Source organism: Exserohilum turcica (genome assembly GCF_000359705.1).
Source record: "Exserohilum turcica Et28A unplaced genomic scaffold SETTUscaffold_3, whole genome shotgun sequence".
In the NCBI taxonomy this organism is placed as follows: Eukaryota; Fungi; Ascomycota; class Dothideomycetes; order Pleosporales; family Pleosporaceae; genus Exserohilum; species Exserohilum turcicum.
The window spans coordinates 2,881,736-2,899,854 of NW_007360136.1; the positions used below are offsets into that span (position 1 = coordinate 2,881,736).

At 53.2% G+C, this 18,119-nt stretch overlaps 7 protein-coding genes across 7 annotated transcripts; 4 read left to right on the plus strand and 3 right to left on the minus strand.

Annotated features, from left to right (window-relative positions):
- Window positions 1-216: 216 nt before the first annotated feature.
- SETTUDRAFT_164007 (uncharacterized protein) lies at window positions 217-783 on the plus strand. The gene is made up of 2 exons (XM_008029568.1): window positions 217-462; window positions 484-783. Exons 1-2 carry the CDS (start codon window positions 341-343, stop codon window positions 545-547), a joined length of 186 nt encoding a protein of 61 aa, XP_008027759.1. The 5' UTR covers window positions 217-340; the 3' UTR covers window positions 548-783.
- Window positions 784-2,218: 1,435 nt separating this feature from the next.
- Window positions 2,219-4,016, minus strand: SETTUDRAFT_20855 (uncharacterized protein; the record flags this gene model as incomplete). The annotated part of the gene is made up of 2 exons (XM_008028751.1): window positions 2,219-2,328; window positions 3,008-4,016. 2 exons carry the CDS (start codon window positions 4,014-4,016, stop codon window positions 2,219-2,221), a joined length of 1,119 nt encoding a protein of 372 aa, XP_008026942.1.
- Window positions 4,017-4,268: 252 nt separating this feature from the next.
- SETTUDRAFT_164008 (uncharacterized protein) lies at window positions 4,269-6,202 on the minus strand. Its single transcript, XM_008029569.1, has 2 exons — window positions 5,402-6,202; window positions 4,269-5,354 (listed from the first exon to the last, which is right to left on the minus strand). Exons 1-2 carry the CDS (start codon window positions 6,084-6,086, stop codon window positions 4,732-4,734), a joined length of 1,308 nt encoding a protein of 435 aa, XP_008027760.1. The 5' UTR covers window positions 6,087-6,202; the 3' UTR covers window positions 4,269-4,731.
- A 690-nt stretch (window positions 6,203-6,892) lies between these two features.
- SETTUDRAFT_164009 (uncharacterized protein) lies at window positions 6,893-7,907 on the plus strand. The gene is made up of 4 exons (XM_008029570.1): window positions 6,893-7,004; window positions 7,149-7,260; window positions 7,313-7,450; window positions 7,505-7,907. The coding sequence occupies exons 1-4, from the start codon at window positions 6,990-6,992 to the stop codon at window positions 7,747-7,749; spliced, it is 510 nt and encodes a 169-aa protein (XP_008027761.1). The 5' UTR covers window positions 6,893-6,989; the 3' UTR covers window positions 7,750-7,907.
- Window positions 7,908-8,323: 416 nt separating this feature from the next.
- Window positions 8,324-12,788, plus strand: SETTUDRAFT_137938 (uncharacterized protein; the record flags this gene model as incomplete). Its single annotated transcript, XM_008029571.1, has 2 exons — window positions 8,324-8,738; window positions 9,001-12,788. 2 exons carry the CDS (start codon window positions 8,324-8,326, stop codon window positions 12,786-12,788), a joined length of 4,203 nt encoding a protein of 1,400 aa, XP_008027762.1.
- Window positions 12,789-13,729: 941 nt separating this feature from the next.
- On the minus strand, window positions 13,730-14,866 carry SETTUDRAFT_179826 (uncharacterized protein; the record flags this gene model as incomplete). The annotated part of the gene is made up of 1 exon (XM_008029572.1): window positions 13,730-14,866. The coding sequence occupies one exon, from the start codon at window positions 14,864-14,866 to the stop codon at window positions 13,730-13,732; it is 1,137 nt and encodes a 378-aa protein (XP_008027763.1).
- A 324-nt stretch (window positions 14,867-15,190) lies between these two features.
- Window positions 15,191-16,933, plus strand: SETTUDRAFT_154914 (uncharacterized protein; the record flags this gene model as incomplete). Its single annotated transcript, XM_008029573.1, has 3 exons — window positions 15,191-15,677; window positions 15,751-16,058; window positions 16,106-16,933. 3 exons carry the CDS (start codon window positions 15,191-15,193, stop codon window positions 16,931-16,933), a joined length of 1,623 nt encoding a protein of 540 aa, XP_008027764.1.
- Window positions 16,934-18,119: the final 1,186 nt, after the last annotated feature.

An 18,119-nucleotide genomic window follows, 5' to 3' on the forward strand; every position in this document is an offset into this window, starting at 1 on the left:
ATAGAGCAACAATGATATCGGCATGGCGTGGCTTAAATAGGTATTTGAACGCTTCACGAAGCCAAAAGCAAGACGGGATTACCGGCTTCTGATCCTTGATGGCCACGGCAGCCATGTATCAACTGATTTTATAGATTTCTGCGATGGCAACCGCATCCTGTTGGCTATCTTTCCACCCCACGCAACCCACAGCTTGCAGCCACTTGATGTGGTTGTGTTCGCTCCGATGTCGAAAGCATACTCGAAACAACTCGATCGCCACCTCCACGAGTCCCACGGCACGGCAAAGGCAACAAAAAGAGAGTTCTTCAGCCTCTTTTGGCCCGCTTGGAGCTCTACAATGACTCCGGATCTCATCAAGAAGAGTTTTCAAGTTACTGGGGTGTGGCCGATGGATGCTCAGGTCATCCTAAAACGCTTCAACAAACACCCACAACAACAAGATGAGACTCTAGAAATTGGGTAGCATGGCGACGGTGATAGCTGGCGTGAGCTGCGAAAAGTTTTCGACGCTGTGGTTGGGGATAAGTCAAAAGTTGAAGCCTAGCGGCTTAAGGCTTTATTTTGGTCTCTACAGGTTCAAAACAAGCTTCTCCACCACGAGAACGAGTATCTTAATCGCTCGCTCAACACCAAAACAAACGCCAAGAAGAAGAGCAAGACACTGGACCTTCAACAGCGCGAGGAGTATCACGGCGGGGCAGTATTCTGGTCCCCAAGAAAGCTCCGCGAAGCCAGGTATCGCGAGAGCGTACGAGAAGAGCAAAAGAAGTAGGAACAACTCCAAAAAGCTAAGGATAAGGAACTCAAGGCGGCGGTAAAGCTCTACAATCTCAAAATTTCAGAAGCTGCAAAGGTTGCTTGATAAGAAGCCAAAATAGAGCGTGAGCGCAAGCAGAAACAGCGCGCTAAAGAAAAGGCAGCTGCCCAGGCGCTTAAACAACAACAACAAGCTGCAACACTAAAAAAACTCACGATACAGCAAACAAGCGTAAGCGAGAAGCCTTAGTTAAGCCAGCAAAAAAAAACGGCAAAGCGTCGTCGTGTTGTTGCTCTATTAAGCTAGGTGGTTGAGGGTCCGCCTTGGGCGCCCTCCCTACCTAAGTTTGGCCTGCACACCCGCTAAATTAAGACGCTAGCGAGATATAAGTAGTGCAAACGCTTTAGTAGCGTTTATATAGTAATACACCAAAAGATCTCACGATAATAGCTTTTGTGGGTGGCTTAATAACCTCATCTTTTTGGTCGTCCGATCTTGGTGGGGTGGCTCGTTGACTGTACTGGCTCGTTGGCTGCGCACGGATAGTAATCTAACCTGACCTAATCTAATCTAACCTGCCTTGAGCTGGCTTGAGCTGGCACTTTTACTACCCCAGCCTCAACCGAATCTTGCTGAATTAAAAATCATCTGACTGAGCTATTGTTAGAAAAAAAAGAAGAGAAAAGAAGGTTAAGGCCCGTGGGGAAGTATGCCTTGCACTCACTGGGTGAAGTGGGTAGACTGGGTAGACTGGGTGGACTAAGGAGCTTACACATGGCTTATATAGCATATAATTTACATAGCTGACACACAGCATGTGTGTTCATGTGTGCATGTATGTGTACGAGGCAGACTCTGTTTTTTTTGGTTTGGTTTTATGTGTATACGTGTGTGTGTGTGTGTGTGTAGAAAGGGTGGAAGAGTGGTAGGTTGCTGATGCTGATGTTGGAGGATTGAGTCAGACAAGGCGGTAGTGGAAGTAGAAGCGTGAGTATGAGTGTGAGTGTGTCAAGTGAGTCAGTAGACAAGTAAGTGAGGTCATGTATACCAGGAAATGAAGCGATTGGGCTATTGAAGCTGCATAAGATAGCGAGGGAACAGGGCAAAAAAAGGTTACCAGGTGGGATGGGAACATGTAGAGTACAGCTTTTATTACTAGAGCATATATATATATATATATATATATTTCCAAACATTTACACCAGAAAATAGAAAAATACAATACAAATAAGAAAAGTCGTTACGTAGAAGAAAAATTGAGCATAGCAATATCTCAGAGGGAGAGAGGCTACTAGTATAAATCCCTCCATACTGTACTCGCAACACTATTCCCCCTCGCCCTGCCTTTCCCTTTGCTTCTCCCGTCTCCCACATCACTCCCCTCATTCGCTTCCTCCGCTATCTCACCGGCTATCACGGCTTCCAATTCGTTTCTTTCGTCTTGTCCCAATGCTGCGTCTACGCCGTCGAACTCTGCGGTGTTGAAATGTGGATTGCGCCATGCGGCGTATATGGATTTGCGCTGGGGTGGCGGTAGAGGAGTTTCTGTTTGCTCCTTTGGCGGAAGACTGGTAGTAGCGTGAGATTGTTGGTCCCGCTGATCGGTATCATCTTCAGACAAGATGTAATCTGTAAAGCGACTCCCACTCCCACTACCATCATCATCACGGCCCTCCGGCCGCGGAGCCAACAACCGTCTATACCGCTGTACCCTCTCTTCGCGCGTCTCCAGCGATGCGTAAATCGGGTTGTCAAAGGGATCGCGGTGGTGGGCGCGGGCAGACGGGCCGCCGGTGTAAGACATAATCGTGGGTGTCTTGGTGGTGCATGTTAGAGCGGGGGAGGGGGGGCGCGAGTAGATGGATGAGGGGATGGCGCGAGGGGGGTGGGTTTGCGGGAGGGAAAGAGAAGGAGGAGGCGGAGGCGGGGGACTTCGAGTGGGAGGTAGAGGCGGAGGCGGAGGTGGGGTTCGAGTGGGAGCGGGAGGATAGGTGCCGTGGAGAGTGTTGACAGAGGAGTCTTGATGCGGATTGTATGTGGCGGACTTGCCTGGTTTGGGTTGTAAGGATTTTGCTTTGGTGGCTTCGTGTGTGCTACTACTACTACATCCCACGGGAACAGGCTTCCGTGGTATACGAAATGGAGTAGAATGCGTGGGTGTAGCAGGACTAGTGCTGTGCGAGGGACTCGATATGTCATCTGAGTAGGCTGAGTAGATTAGACTGAGAGTAGTGCTGGACGACTTACTGGAAAGAGGCCCATCTTGCATGTTCCGAGGCATGCTGCGTCTATAACTCACACCCAGCCTTTCAAAGCCCAGAGGTTCAGCTGGCGAGAGCGGTTCTGCGTCACTTGGACGAGGATTGGGTCCTATCTTGGGGTCTGGTGGAGCAGGAAACTCCAGGCCGCTGGTTTGGTAGGATGCTGGTGTATCGAGGGTAGATAGATAGTATTCGTAAGCTTGATTTTCGTCGACAACCACAGGAGTCGAGTAGGCTTCGCCGGGACGGTATCCTGCCGTTACAGGCGTATTCTGCGCCGCTGTGCCGGAGAGCGAGTGGTAGTGACGCCGCAGACGCTTCATCAGCATGCCGAGTTCACCCGCTTCAAAGACGATGTTGTCGCCGCCATGCGTGTTTCTGAGCCAGTATTTAACAAAGCGGATCCGTTTCGAGCTCGTCCTGCTCCAGGCAGCATGGCCGCGGATGGCGTCTTCATAAGTCGATTGCTTGATGTTGTAGCGACAAACCATGCCCGCAAACAGAGCAAAAAGAACGTCTTGCTCCGAACCGATGCGTGCCATAATACAAGCTGGACACTGGTTTTGCTGGTAGAACCATTTGTCGGCAGCGTAGATGGGCTCATGGCCGGGCGGCCGAGACGTGTCAGGACTGAAATCACGTTGCCACATCTGCAGAACAGGTTCCAATTGACGCAGCTTCCACTCCTGGTCGGCCGTTAGAAGATTGTGCATGATGAGAGGATACAGGAACATGCCGAGTGCGCCTTCAAACTCGTGCTTCAGCCATGCCCAGATGTCGTTGATGAGATGTGCGTTTAGCCCTTTGTGGATGTAGCAGAGATTGCTTGGAGATCCAAAGGTCAAGGTCGGAGAACGTAGGCGACGCGGAAGGTCTTGGATGATTTGCTTGATGAATTTCCTATAATGCGCCTGCTCGTCTGTGGGTCCAGGGACGTTCCGTAGGATGCGGACGAGGCGTTTCATGTCCCTGCCGTCAAGACGGCGTGTATCCATTTTTTGCAAAAAGGAAACCATTCTGCTAGGCTTGGTGCGGTGTTGAGTTGCGATGCGTGGTGGAAGAGCACGTGGTCGACCGATGTCTGTATGGCAGAATATGAGAACAACCAAAACCAGCCAGCAGTGTTTACACAGCTGCCACCGTAAAGAAACAATGCCGATCGAATGCTCTGGATGCATTGTGAACATACAAACTGCATAGAAGTTTTGTGCATGACCTCACTGCTCACGTGCTCTTGAATGGCGGAACGGTGATTCATATTGAAAGATCCGAGATTCGACCTGCTAAGACAGTGCATGTGAATTTGACAAACGCGCAAACTAAAAGTAGCTAAAGCCGCGAGCTGATGAACGGCAAGTTAACGCAAACAGAGCCTGTGTAATACGTGCCTATCAATTGTAAATAACTTGCAGCAATTGCTCATCTCAAAAGCATAACGCGTGGACCAAGACACGAACGAAACATTCGTACAGTCAATAGTCAAATTCAAGTATCCCAACCGTACAGTAAACGCCCATCCAGAATCATACAGTACATAAGCGAATGATGGCGAACAGTGCGCCAGGATCTAAATGGCGCGACGAGCAGCGCAGGGCTAAAGCAGCCAGAAATGCAAAAAAGGTAAAACGAAGCGAATGCTGGTACTCCAGAACTATACATGACCTATAGTGGCTGAATGAATCTTTTTATGTATGAAATAGTATTGTCCAATCAATGTGAGCTTTCCAGTCCAAGGACATTGGCTCGCCTGCCGTGCAGGTTTTGGTTGACCTTGTTGGTCAAATCTTTAAAGTTGGTTCCCGCCGTCGACGAGATGCTGCCCGCCTTCTTCCTAGACATGCGGGGTGTAGAAGCTCGTTGTGGTAGCGAAGCATCCTCCTGGGACACACTGGCACCTGTGGCTGAGACAGTGGTCGCTTCGTTCTCCTTCTCCTGGTCGAGTTTGTGCTGTGCCGTGATGCGGGCACGCTCATACTTGGCAGCCACATCGCCCTTGTACACGGTTCCTCCGATGCGGTCGAGATAGGTGAAGAAGGGTTGTGAGAAGTTGGTCTTGATGCCCCAGCTTTGGTGGTGAATGTCGTGGTATGCGGCGTTGTTGGAGAAGATCCAGTGGGTAGGGTCGTAGGGGAATTCGTAACCACTGTGGTCGAGAACAGTCTTGATGGTTGAGCCGGTAAAGAACCACATGGATTGGCGCATGGTCAGGCCAGTAAGGAGGTAGCTGACACCGGCGCCGAGGGTGTCGAGCGCAAATCCTTCAATGGGGTGGTTGTACAAGGCGCCGTACGCATATGGAACGTAGAGGCGGTGGTGGCGTGAGTGGAAGGTCACTGTGTATATTAGGTAAAGAACAGAGTCGAAATAGAGCAGAACGTACCGTATAGCCACTTGTTCAAGTGCATTGTGCGATGCAACATGTACTCCCACGCGTCCATGATGATAACAGCAGCGCTGAATTGGAGCGCAGGAATCGCATACCAGTAGACGAAGCTGGCAACGGCCAACTCCCAAGAAGCAAAGGCAGGAACCAGAGTCTGCTCTTCTGCGACCATGACTGACTGCAGCAGCGCGGGGTATTTACCTCCGGCGAGAACCGAAGAGAGAATTGGCCATGACGAATCCATTTTTGAGGCCAGGGCGAATGGATTGACGCCTACGGTAGATAGGATGTAGGGGACTGCGCGTTGTGCGAGGCGGATCTTCTGCGCATACCAAGCGACGTCATAGTCAGCCTTGCCCGTCACTGGAGCATCGTCAAAGACGGAGAGGCTGAATGAAGCGATGACCTGGATAATCTGCTGGAATATGACGTCGCGCAGAACTTCGTATCGCGAGACGTGGTTGCGCTTCAGGACCTCGGCGGGCGTGTGCAGTCGGTATTGCGGAAACAGGTCGTATACGTCAATGGCGTGAAAAATGAGCGAGACGATCCAGTACCCGACAACGGGGAGCGCGGCTTGTATGAATGCATCGGAGACCCATGAGGTGAGTGGTTGGAGAGGGCTGAGCGTGTATTCAGGCAGCGGAGGCAGGTCGTGTGTTGTCGCGTTTGCGGTCGCCATGGTGCGGCACTGAGGCTCTCGGCGCGCGGATTAGGAGGTATAGGCGTGAGTATGCGGCGACAGGCGCTTTTTCAGGGCAGTTGTCGTGGTCGGCTTTGGAGTGGAAGAGGGGTGTGTGCAATGGGTGGAGTGGTGTGGTGTCGTTGAGGAGGGCTGAGTACAGTCAGCTTGGAAGGCGCCAGGCGACGGGCGACGGGCGACGGGCGCTGATGACGGAACGAGCCCGGAAGCGGCGGAGCCCGGAAATTAGGGAGAAGGAGCGATGGAGCAGGAGCAGGAGCAGGAGCAGGAGCAGGAGCAGGCGCAGGCAGCAGGCTGGCGGTATGTATGGCAGGCACGGGGGATGAGGCGGCGATATGAGCTTGTTGACAGCAGGGGGCGTGGGCTCGGAAAGGAGAGGCTGCGGTAGGCAGAGCAGGGCTGGGGAGAAAGTCGTGTGAGGGTGGTGCTTCCCGCAGACGAGTGAGCGCGGGCGTCAGCGTGCGGGCGTGGGCGTGGGCGTGAGCGTGCCTGGGACGGACAGGGAACACGGACAGGGCGGACAGGCGCTGGGCGCTGGGCGCATCATGACATTTCGCATCTCGGCTGCCATGCCGCCCGGCCCACGAGCAGCAGTGGCAGCAGCAGCCTTCGCCACCGGGCCCGTGCGCCTGCGACGACCACGACTGATGAGCCTGAAGTGAGCCAGTGCCAGCGGCGCGGCCACAGTCCAGCCACAGATGGCGCTACGCCCGTTGCGGCTAGCGCCTCCTCAAACCCAATTTTCGACCCCACCAAATTCTCTCTCACGCCCGCCCTTATAGTCCAGCGCTTCCTTTCCGTCTCAGGTGAAGAAAGACTCCTCGAGTGCCAGCCTACTCCCCTTGCCCTTCGTATCCTCCAGCACACGCCCCCTCCGCCAACATGATCATCTACAAGGTGCGTTGCTGATGGCGCCCGCGCGGCCTCGCTGCTGCCCGCGCATACTACCCCGCCTTCGCTGCTCGGCCTCAGACGCACTGCGCAGCCAGACACAGGCACACGCCCCCTCGCTCGCGGCGCCCAGTACTGACATATGCGCAGGACATCATCACCGGTGACGAGATCATCTCCGACTCGTACAACCTCAAGGAGATTGACGGCGTCGTCTACGAGGCCGACTGCTCCAAGATCACTATCGGAGGCGAGACTTTCGGTTCGTAGTCCAGTCCATGCCCTGGCACACTGTCGCGGCTAACAATGTCCAGACACTGGTGCCAATGCTTCCGCCGAGGAGCAGGAGGAGGGTGCCGACGACACGGTCGAGACCAAGATCGACGTCGTCCACTCGTTCCGCCTGAACGAGACGGGCTTCGACAAGAAGGGCTACCTCACATACCTCAAGGGTACGGCTGCAACTAGCACAGCACCCTGAACCTCCCAGTACTGACTGCCAACAGGCTACATGAAGGCAGTCAAGGAGACTCTCAAGACCAAGGGTGCCGACGAGGCCACCATCAAGGACTTTGAGACCAAGGCCCAGGGCTACGCCAAGAAGATCATCACCAACTTCAAGGACTACGAGTTCTTCACCGGCGAGTCCATGAACCCCGACGGCATGATTGTCCTCCTCAACTACCGCGAGGACGGTGTCACCCCATTCGTCACCGTCTGGAAGCACGGTCTCGAGGAGATGAAGGTTTAGGCCTGGATGGCTCAAGGCGCGGGGTCGGTTCACGGTTCATTTTGAAATTTACGAATACCTATTGCATGGTTGGAATATCCGCCAGAGTGCGAAAAGCGACACGGCACCAATCTAGACGACCGTTATGGAGTCATATGTGACACATGTTTATTCTTCCGTCCTGCTTCACCCCGCTTCGCCCCGCTTCTTGCTCTGTGCCACCATTCTAGCCTGTCTGTTGCAGTCTCGGGTGGGTTTTTATGCATCTCTACCGCTGATCTCGCCTGTATAGGAAGCCCGCACTCCCCCTTGCTGCCGCCAAAAACCACGAAGATGCCCGTTTTTGCTACGCAAGAATTGCTTGCTGAGACTGCGTCCGTGAGCATCTCTCGTGATAGCGCGAAGACGCGTAGTGCACAGACCATCCGTCTCATCAGCCGCCCGGAGCAAACATCCTCAGCCTTGCGCTCCAGGGCTCACCCACCTCTAATCTCCTTGGTATCCGACTCTCGTTTTTTGTTTGCTCTGCGCTCTTAGCCTTGTCTTTTGGTTCAATTGCTGCATCGCGCACCGTGCAGGAAGGCCACTGCCCCGCATGTCGGCACATGGTAAGACCAAGGGTCCAACCGCCGCGCCGACCCGTACCGCGACTCCCAACACGTCGCAGCGCCTAAAACCAGCAAAGATCGATAAGTGGGTGAACTACGTTAATGAAAAATGTGGCCTAGGCATCAAGCCTCGCGGAGTGGACTGGTCACCAAGCAAATCGAGTCCAAACGACCTACGCAACAAGATTTACGGGCGCATGAAGTTTCTAGTTTACAAAAACGAGCCAGGTCTCGAACGGGCGATTGACGACTTCAGCCTCCGTGCATCGACCTTGCAACTCAAAGAGCAGTTGGCTCTTTTCTACAAGTTACTGTCTGGTGTGCCAAATGTGGATGCAGCGGCCTCCAAGGACAGCACCCAGGAGATCGGCCGTCCTAGAAGCCTTGCGTCCTCCTTCCGCGGTTAGTACGCTCCTGTTTTACAAAAGACCATGGCTCCATACGCATGACAAAGAGTAATAGCGGCATTGGGAGCAATCAGGTTACTCTGGTCAAAGAGCCTCAATTTGGGAACAGTGTTTCGCGCAATATGCGCGTTGTACGCTGTGTCTCTGCCAATTTCATCGGCATCTTCAATGGCAACCTGTGATTCAGAACAGAGAGTTCTGAAGGTGCCAGCAAAGGGTCAACCCCCTCGAGTTACAAAATACTGATTTGCAGATAGAAGCAGCCAGTACATCGCAGCCTCTCCATCCACTGCGTACCGATCGACGAGATGAACGGGAGTCACGGGAGTCGTACATGACTGCCATAGATCCAGGATCACCCACAGACGAGGACACCGGCGATGAGATGAACCAAAGCCATAAGGGACGCTCACCGTCACTTTCACCATCACCATCTTCCAGATCAGCGCATAAATTGCCCCAGGCAAGTAAACATGTCTCTTTCAGGATGACGAGAAAACGACCCTTGGAGGATTCTGATGGTTCTGAGAATCCGAAAAAGTTGACAAAAGCCCTGAAAGGAAAGCAGATCTCCAAAGCATTCACCTCATCGCGTACTGCGCAGTCAGAATTCAAGAGACCAGCTCGCGAAATGGCTCCTTCTTTTCGGGCAGACGCTGATGAACCACCCTCCTCAGCAAACACGTCCTTCAATACCACCACTTTCTCATCACAGGAGACCGCGAATACCGTAGCAACTTCTTTCACATCAAACAACAGCGACGTCAATGTCTATGAGAAATACATCTCAAAACCAAGATTGAGCAGGACAAGCTCCACTACAATGGGCTCGTTGAACGATGATGACCTCCTTCAGGCAGCAACCCAATCTGACAGAGTTCCGGACTACAGATTGTTCGAGCAGGATATCCAAAGAGACCTCAACGAATCCTTCTCTCAAGGGAGCAGCGGTCAGACGCGATCTACCTTTGGCTCTGTAGATGAAGACGGACTTCTCAATGCGTCGTTTGAAGTTGAAAATGCGCAACTTGTATCAGATCCAACTCCGTGCGTCAAAGCCCCAGAACCCGAGGTTCCTACAAAGATGTCATACGATATTCGCGATATTCCCAAACAAAATCTCTTTGTGGAAGACGACCCAAAGGTATCAGGAGGCCTTCCCTATTACATTTTGTTTATTTGCCTACGCATTGCACTAGAATCCGATGTTTCTTTGCAAACGATAACAAATCTTGTTTCCCAGCCAAACATCTACTCTAATAGAGATGAATTCTGGAAAAGAATAAATGCCTACCTCCGGAGCGTGTCCAAACCTGCTATCGAACCACGAGATCCCGACCGCCTCTGGCAGGCAGAGAAACGGCGATTCGATGGCTACACATTCAAGGGCAACTTGACGATTAACGCCAAACAAAACGGCCCAGTTATGTGTCTTAAGCTGTCCCCGGTACTAGCGGATAGGTCGTGTCGATTGCAGCGAATGTTTGGTTCAGACCGCTTTCTTTACCTGGACCTGCCAAAATTCGACGTAGGCAAAACTGGACGCTTCGACAAAAAGCAAATGCAACAAATCCGGAAGCAGTTGATAGAATGGTTGAAGGAAGAGCATTCATTTCTTGGCCGCAAGTGGAGGGCGTTCCACATCGACACCTTGAAAAAGGGCAAGGGCACTCGTCGGAGCGATGCAATGCATGATAAGAGGATAGTTCTTTTTGCAACCCAAGGCATTGGTATTGAGGAACCTTGTACAATCCATCGGATGCTGAACAAGTTCTTGCCCCTGGCCCTAAACAGAGACCAGCCCATTTGCAAAGCCTTTGCTCGCATCGACCTTGGCCTCTCTCGGACCATACCTACCCTTGTCTTCAGCCCGGAACAGATTGAATTTGTACACGACAAGCTAAGTACAGACGACTTGGAAGACACACAGTTCGACGACCGGAAACTGGACTGGCCTACACCCCCCGAAGGAACTGTGATGGACGATGGATGCTGCGTTATATCAGTGGGCGCAGCGATAGAGATATGGAGGCTCATCAAGGAAGCCACTGGGGCTCATGCCCCCATGCCCAGTGCTTTCCAAGGACGTATTGGTGGTGCTAAAGGACTCTGGATAATTAGTGCAGAGCCATTCACCAAGGATCCCTACCATCTGGGGCGCTGGATCAAGATCAACAAGAGCCAACGGAAATTTAACCCGCCAAACGATAATTCAGTTCATCACCGTACTTTTGAGGTATCAAACTATAGCTTACCGCCTTCTCCATCCGAGCTACACACATCCTTCATTCCGATCTTGGAAGACAGAGGCGTACCAAAGTCGGTGATCTCCGACTTTGTGCGTAACTGCCTCGAAAAGGAGAGCATGGAGCTGCTGGAAATTATCCGAGACCCCGCAAGAGTGTATCACTGGGTGTATCAAAACGGTGCGAAAACGAAACCCGGCGAAGACGCATCCTGGCAAGGAGGCCAACCTATAACTCTTGAGGAAATCATTCAGCATCTACTACAATCTGGATTCGAGACCTTGAAGTGTCGGTATCTTGCCCAATGTCTTATGCGCTTTATCGAGGGGAAGCAGATGTTTCAAGAAGCCAAGTTACGGATATCACTTCCACCGTCGACATTTGTTTATGGAGTACCGGATCCGTTTGGGGTTTTAAAGCCGGGAGAGATTCATCTGCAGTTTTCGACGCAAGAATCATTCATGGAAAAGATGACAGATGAGACATACCTCCTCCCGAGAGAGACGGAAGTCCTAGTCGCTCGCCAGCCTGCTTGTCGCCCTTCTGATATACAGAAGGTACGCAAGATTGTTCATCCCGCACTATCACATTTGGTAGATGTAGCTGTCTTTCCGTCGATAGGCCGCTATCCGTTGGCTGGTAAATTGCAGGGAGGCGACTACGACGGTGATATATTCTGGATATGCTGGGAGCCCACACTTGTACAGCCGTTCTCCAATGCTCCTGCGCCAATCGAGTCTCCAGACCCCTTAGTGCATGGGATCTCCACCATGGCAAAAAAGATGATGGAAATCATTGACAAGCAGGATCCAGAAAACGTGGATATCTTTCTCAGAGAAGCTTTCGCGTTCCGCGACTACCCTTCATTTCTCGGCCAAGTCATCATCCTTGCAGAAAAACAGGCCTACAAAGAAAACCGCATCTGGTCTCCAGTGCTCAGCTGGCTCTACAACATGCACGACCTGCTCGTCGATGCGTCCAAGCAAGGATACATCCTCACGCTCGAGAACTACAATCGTTTCGTGCGCCAAAAATGCAAAAACCCCAAACAACCTGCCTACAAAAGGGCGATTGAGGATTGCACAAACGCAAAGGGTCCCTCAGACATGGAGACGCGTCGAAAAAAGGACTACCGCCCCAATCTCAACAACATCCTAGACTATCTATACTTTACCGTAGTAAGGTTTCAAAACTTCAAGACAATGGACCAAGTCATGAAAATCCTACCCCCAGTCGACGAGCTCGACGAAGCATTAGTAACGCCAGTCAATTACTTCAAAGAAAAGCCACATGACATATTCAAACAGGAGTACGCCGCTCTCCGCGCGAAATTCGATCCAATCCGCGCAATCTGGAACAGGGGATGGCACCAGAAAAACAACACGAGCTCGGGTTCCTACGCCTTCATCGACGAATGCCGCCGCAAATTCCTCGCCATCGCGCCCGAAAACCCAGACCATCCTCGCATGGAACCGTATCTGGAACGCTGCTTCCCCTGGCAGCCCTGTGGCTGGGACTCGATCAAAGCGTCCGCCTTGTACGAAATGTACCAGCTGCCCCTCGGCAAACCCAGCTTCATCTTCTCCGTTGCAGGCGAGGATCTATGCAGGATCAAAGCGAGCAGCTGTCCTGGCACAAGATATATCGTCCTGTCTATCCGCGCGAACTTGAAACCGAAACCTGTCAAGGGCCTTGTGCAGTATGCAGCTGATGGCGCTGACGCTGATGATGTCTACGACGACGATGGCTACGACGACGACGACTTTCATTCTGCGCTTGAAGACCCGGTCTTGGGATGATGTTGGTTCCGGGGGGGGTTCGTCGGAGTATTGGGCACGAGTGTTTATTGTTTTTCGCGCTTTTCCAGTGGTTAAGTATGCGTGCAACGCCTCACCCGCTTCTTTGCCATTCAAGAATCATCGTCACTCCCGTTGTCACTGCAGTCTGTTTTGGGTTGTGGTGGTAAGCTTATAGAAGGACGAAGAAGGGGGATGGAGAACTGGAAGACGACGACGAAGAACTGGAAGACGGAGACGGAGACGGACACAGACACAAAGACAGAGACACAGAGGATGAAGAAAAAGACAAAGAAGGAGGAGAAAGAAAAGGGACGCGAAAGAATTGTACGCAAATACAGTGTTTGGATAGACGTAGGAATCTCGTTTTTCTTTCTTCTTTTTTTTCTAACTCTTTCTCTTTCTCTTTCTTGGGTTCCTTATTTTATTCACCTGTTCACAGACAAAGTAAAGCCACACAACCAACCAACCAACCAACCAACCAACCCCCCCCCCACCTAAAAAAAAAATTCAACGCTCATGTATATCCCACCAAATCTTCGCATTGAACTTTGTAAAAAGCCAAGCAAAGCAGAGTCCTCGTCGTAACTACATATCTTTGCCATGGTGTAGCTGCGTTGCATGGAGTACTTAGTGTTAGTTATGTAAATTCCACTCTTTTTTTTCTCTTTTTTCTTTCATTCCTTGTTTCTTTTTTTCTTCTCCTTTGGGGCACCTGGTTTTACATAGGTATGACACTAGCCTTTTTTTTTGCTTAATTCACAATTCACAATTCACACTCCCTAATTTTACAAGATATCAGAATGCTAGGGGAAGAAAAAAAAAGAAAAATTGTGGGTATCATTACAGTAAAGATAAAGGGGTTACACATATATACATACTACATGCTACATGCTACACACGAACATTCTCTCCCAGCCACAAAGAACAACCATGTATGTCTATCAGCCAGCCATGGGCACGGTAGATGCAACAGTAGCAGCAGCAGCAGCTTTGATTTTTGCATTCCGCCTCTCCTCCTCCCTGCGAGCCTCGACGCCAGCCAAAAACTGCATGCGACCGAGATACGCTTCTTTAGTTTTGCCGTGGGTATCGAGTTCGTCTGCGATGCCTTCCTTGTCGACGAAGCCTGTCCAGTCCATGCGCGACTTGTCGACGACGTTGAGTTTCTGAGTTTTTTCTGCTTTCTTTGTGGGTGGTGGCACGGCGGCTGCTGCTGTTGTAGCTTCTGCTTCCGCACCGTGTTCTGTCTCGGGGTGTGCGGTTGCGGCTGCTGTGCGGGGCCACGAGAGCTGGAATTCTGGGGCTAGGGCACGTACGTAGCCCGTGGGATTTGGATCGAAGCGGGAGGGGCGCCGGAGCGGGCGCCGGATCTTGGTTTCTGTTTTGTCTGAGGAATGGGCTGGGGACGCTGCTGCTGCTGCTGCTGTAGGCGCGTCCTGTGGTTTCCAGCCGTCTTTGAGATAGGCGTCGAGTTGAGAGCGGGGTATTTGCTTCTCCTCGGTGGTGTCCTGGCCGGCGAAGGTGAAGACTTTCTTGATGGTGAGCTGCTCTTCTTCCTCGACGGATGCGGGGATGTCGGCGACGGGCGTGTGGTGCTTTGGTGCATCTACTTCTTGTGGCTTGAGTGTCTGAAGCGGCTTCAGAGGCGCGGCTGTCATCTGCGCCCATAGCGCATCCACATCGACGGTTGCGCCCTCAGTCCTTGCAAGCGGTCTTGCCTCTTTGCCCTCTGTTCTTCGTTGCGCCCGTGTCTTGATCAGCCCGCCGTCCCCGCCCTCATCGTCCGATATGATCAATTCGGCGTCGTCGTCGTTTTTGCTGCCCTTCTTCCCCTTCTTCCTTGACCGCTTCCTCCGCGCAGCTTGTATGGTGACCTCATCTCCAGAGTCGAGCTCTTCGTCCGCTGGCGCTTTGCGCTTGCCCTTGCGCTGTGCGGGCTCTATGGTGACATGGTCTTCGTCTTCCGAGCTGGATGCGTCTTCTGGCGGGGCGGCATTGGGGTCAAAGTCGTCGTCAGACGACTCGTGGTACTTTTCTTCAAAGGTTTCAAGGTCCTCGTCGCCGTATGTGTGGGGCATGGTGGTTGGGGAATCGGGTTGGAGGCTTGGGAGTTGGACTTCGCGTCGCGCGCATATGCCAAAAGGAAAGACGACGGACTGCGCCAGATCGCCCGCTAACGCCGGGCCGGGACTAGCGCAGGACAGGGATGTGGACTCCAGATTGACGTGCAGTGACGTGAGCGGGGAGTCCGGTCGCGTTCCAGGTCAAAACAAGACGTGTTGGTCCCAGGCTGGCCTGACCTGCTTCTTGTCTCTCAACGCTGCTTTCATTGCTTTCATTGCTTTCGCATAATGCGCATTCGAATTTAGGTCGAGACATTGCAAAATTTGAAGACAGCAACCATGGCGCCAGTCGAAACTGACGCTTCCACACGCAGCAACTCGCTACCCATTGCCCTCTTTGGCGGGCAGGTCTTGCTGGTTACAGTCCTCACAGCTCGCGTACTATTCACTACTCGACGCGCCGCCAGAGCGCAACCGCCATCGACGCATACGCGCTCCCAAGACCCCGCTCGCCGACGTAATGCCTTTGCCTTCTCCGTCATTGCGCTCGTGTCGCTGCTGTCAGTGGGGACCTTTGCCTTCCTTTGGCGAGCCATCTCGTATGTGCGCTGGGCCCAGCACAACAATCAGGAAATCCCAGGTAGTCTATGGAGCGGCTGGTATGGCACCGGTGAAGAGGAGCAATGGCACCTGGGCGACTGGATCGCAGACATAGATCTTGTGCGCGAATTCGATGCTGTAGGCATCATGAAGCCGGAGGGGTTCCTCTACACCAGCCAGTACTTTGTCGGACTGATAGCAAGCTCTATTTTTATGGGTGCTGAGGGTACGTAAAACCCATTGATGAGTGGATGTATGTGTTTGCAGTCAGGATGTGACGCTAACTGGTCGCTTTGCAGGACGCAGACGCAATCTCTCCAACACCACTATCGCGTCCTTTGTGCTCCTGAGCTCCATTGGCAGCCTGGGGTATTCCTTGAGCCTGTTCTTCATCACCATATTGTATACGCCTTTAACGTTGCAGAACGGAGACACGCCACTGCACGACACACTCTTCACGCCGTACGCCTTTGTCTATGACGCGGGTATCGTCGCGTCGCTCGTCACGCTCAACTTGTTTCCGCAATTGGTTTCTGAATTTGGCGACAAGAGCATGATGCGAGTGGGCTATCTCGCCATGCCTCTGGCCTTTGCCTTTGCTCCACAGGTACGCAGCACCCACACGATTCAGCAGTCTCTTCTGACAAGGCTTAGCTTGTTCCCTACGCGCTGGGCCACCAACACAAATCCAAGGCGGCTGCCCATCGCTCTTATGCCAAGGTCTTCTACGCCCTGTCGCTGGCTTCTATCCTGGTGTACTGGCGGGTCTGGATGACTCTGCTCTATGTAAACAGGCCCTCGCAGCGGTCTCATGTGTGGGACCTGGTCGCCAATTCGTTTGGAAGAAGTGACGCGCCTCAGGTGAACAAACTTCTGGCAAGTATCAGCAATGCGGGTCAAAAGCTCAAACACATCAGCACGCATCCCGCCATCAGTGTGACGAGTCTCGATGTGCTCTTCACAGCCGTTGGCTTGTTTACTTGGACCTTTACTCGAGACCTCGATGTTCATTCGATGCTGGAGAGTAGTGTGCTCTCTTTCCTGGTACCGAGTCACGAGAAGCATGTTACGTTCAAAGAGGAGTTGGCCAAGGTTATGGAAAAGGTTGAGGAACCAAGTCCACTGCTCGAGACGACGACACCGAGGAAGCGCGGGCGACCTTCCAAGAAGGCCAATGGATCGTCTAGCTCGGCACAGGCAGCTTCTTCGGCTGAACCTCTCAGGCGGAGCACAAGAGGAAAGGCGCACAGTCCTGACTCTGATGCAGGCTCGTTTTCCGGTGAGCCTGACGCTACGTATCAGGCGACGGAAGAGACGCGGCGAGCCGTGCAGGCTATGGAAGCGGATGGTTCAGCACCCGAGAGCGACTTGGTATCTGCCGGCGAGGCGACTGCGCTGGCCATGTTCCTTGCTTTCGTGGGGGGATTGGGACAGTTGGCTTCTGGCACTCTGGGTGCGGAAGTGGCGGGACCATGGGATTGAAGAGGTCAGAAGGGGCGGGTGATTGGACGGGTGACGAGGAGCAATGATGTCATGTATGTGGCGTTTGATTGAACTGGAATCTATTTGGGGGATGCTGGATGGGGGAGTAAGTATGGGCATTGGGCCCATGGAGGCTGGAGCCATGGGTAGATTGGGCTTTGTGGTTTTGATACCCCGGGATTTGGAACCGGAGCGCTGGAACGGGCTTTATTTTGCCTTGTGGATCCTGGCAATGCAATATGACTCAGACGCAGACACGGACATGGGTAGCATGTGTATGTTAGGCGCAGTTGGAACGGGGGTTACCAAGATGTGTGTGTGTGTGTGTGTGTGTATGTTGCTCTTTCTTGCTTTTCCTGGCCCTCTCAGCTTGGGCTGGCTGGGCTACACAGGGCTGAAGCCATGTCGCCAGGCACATGTGAAACTGGTGGCACGCTGCTTGGTGAATGTCTCGGGCACACTGTGTGACGTTGGCGGTGGGCGAGAGCACGACGAGTGCCGGGCCGACCGGTGAGGGTGAGGTGAGGGTGAGGCGAGGGTGAGGCGAGGGTGAGGCGAGGGTGAGGGTGCCGTCAGATGTCGCGGTCGTGGTCGCGGGGTGTGGGGTGCGCGGTGGGAGGAGACGAGAGGCAGCGGGCGGCGGTGCCTGAAGATGTTGCTGCTCCGGGCCAAGATGCGACTAAGTACGCGCGCCGCAACCGTCGCCGGCGTCGACACTGTCTGTCCGTGTCTGCGACTTCTTCGTCGGGCCCTCGAGTCACGCCACCACACGGCCTGTTATCAGCACTCTCTGCCCCGGCGCGCGCTGAGCACTCGAAGCATCTGCATCCCTGCCGGCCCGGCGCCCTCGGCTTGGAGCCACCAACAGACGGCGTTGCCGACCACGTCTGCTGCTGCACCCGGCCGCTTTGGGTGGTTTGCGTGAAAAGCCCGATTCTCAGATTCCCGCTGCCGCGCCCCAGGGCTCGCCGTGTCGTCGACAACAAGTGCGCGCGAGAGGCTCGTTGGGCTCCCGCCAACCGCCATCGCCGCCAGCACCAGCACCCAGCGCCCAGCAGCCTCCTCGTCCACCGTGCACTCCGCACCGCCGCTGCACTATCACCGAACAACCATGGAGGTAAGCCCAATTCCTCGTCTCCCCCCCCCCTCTCTCTCTCTCTCTACACACACACACACACATACATAC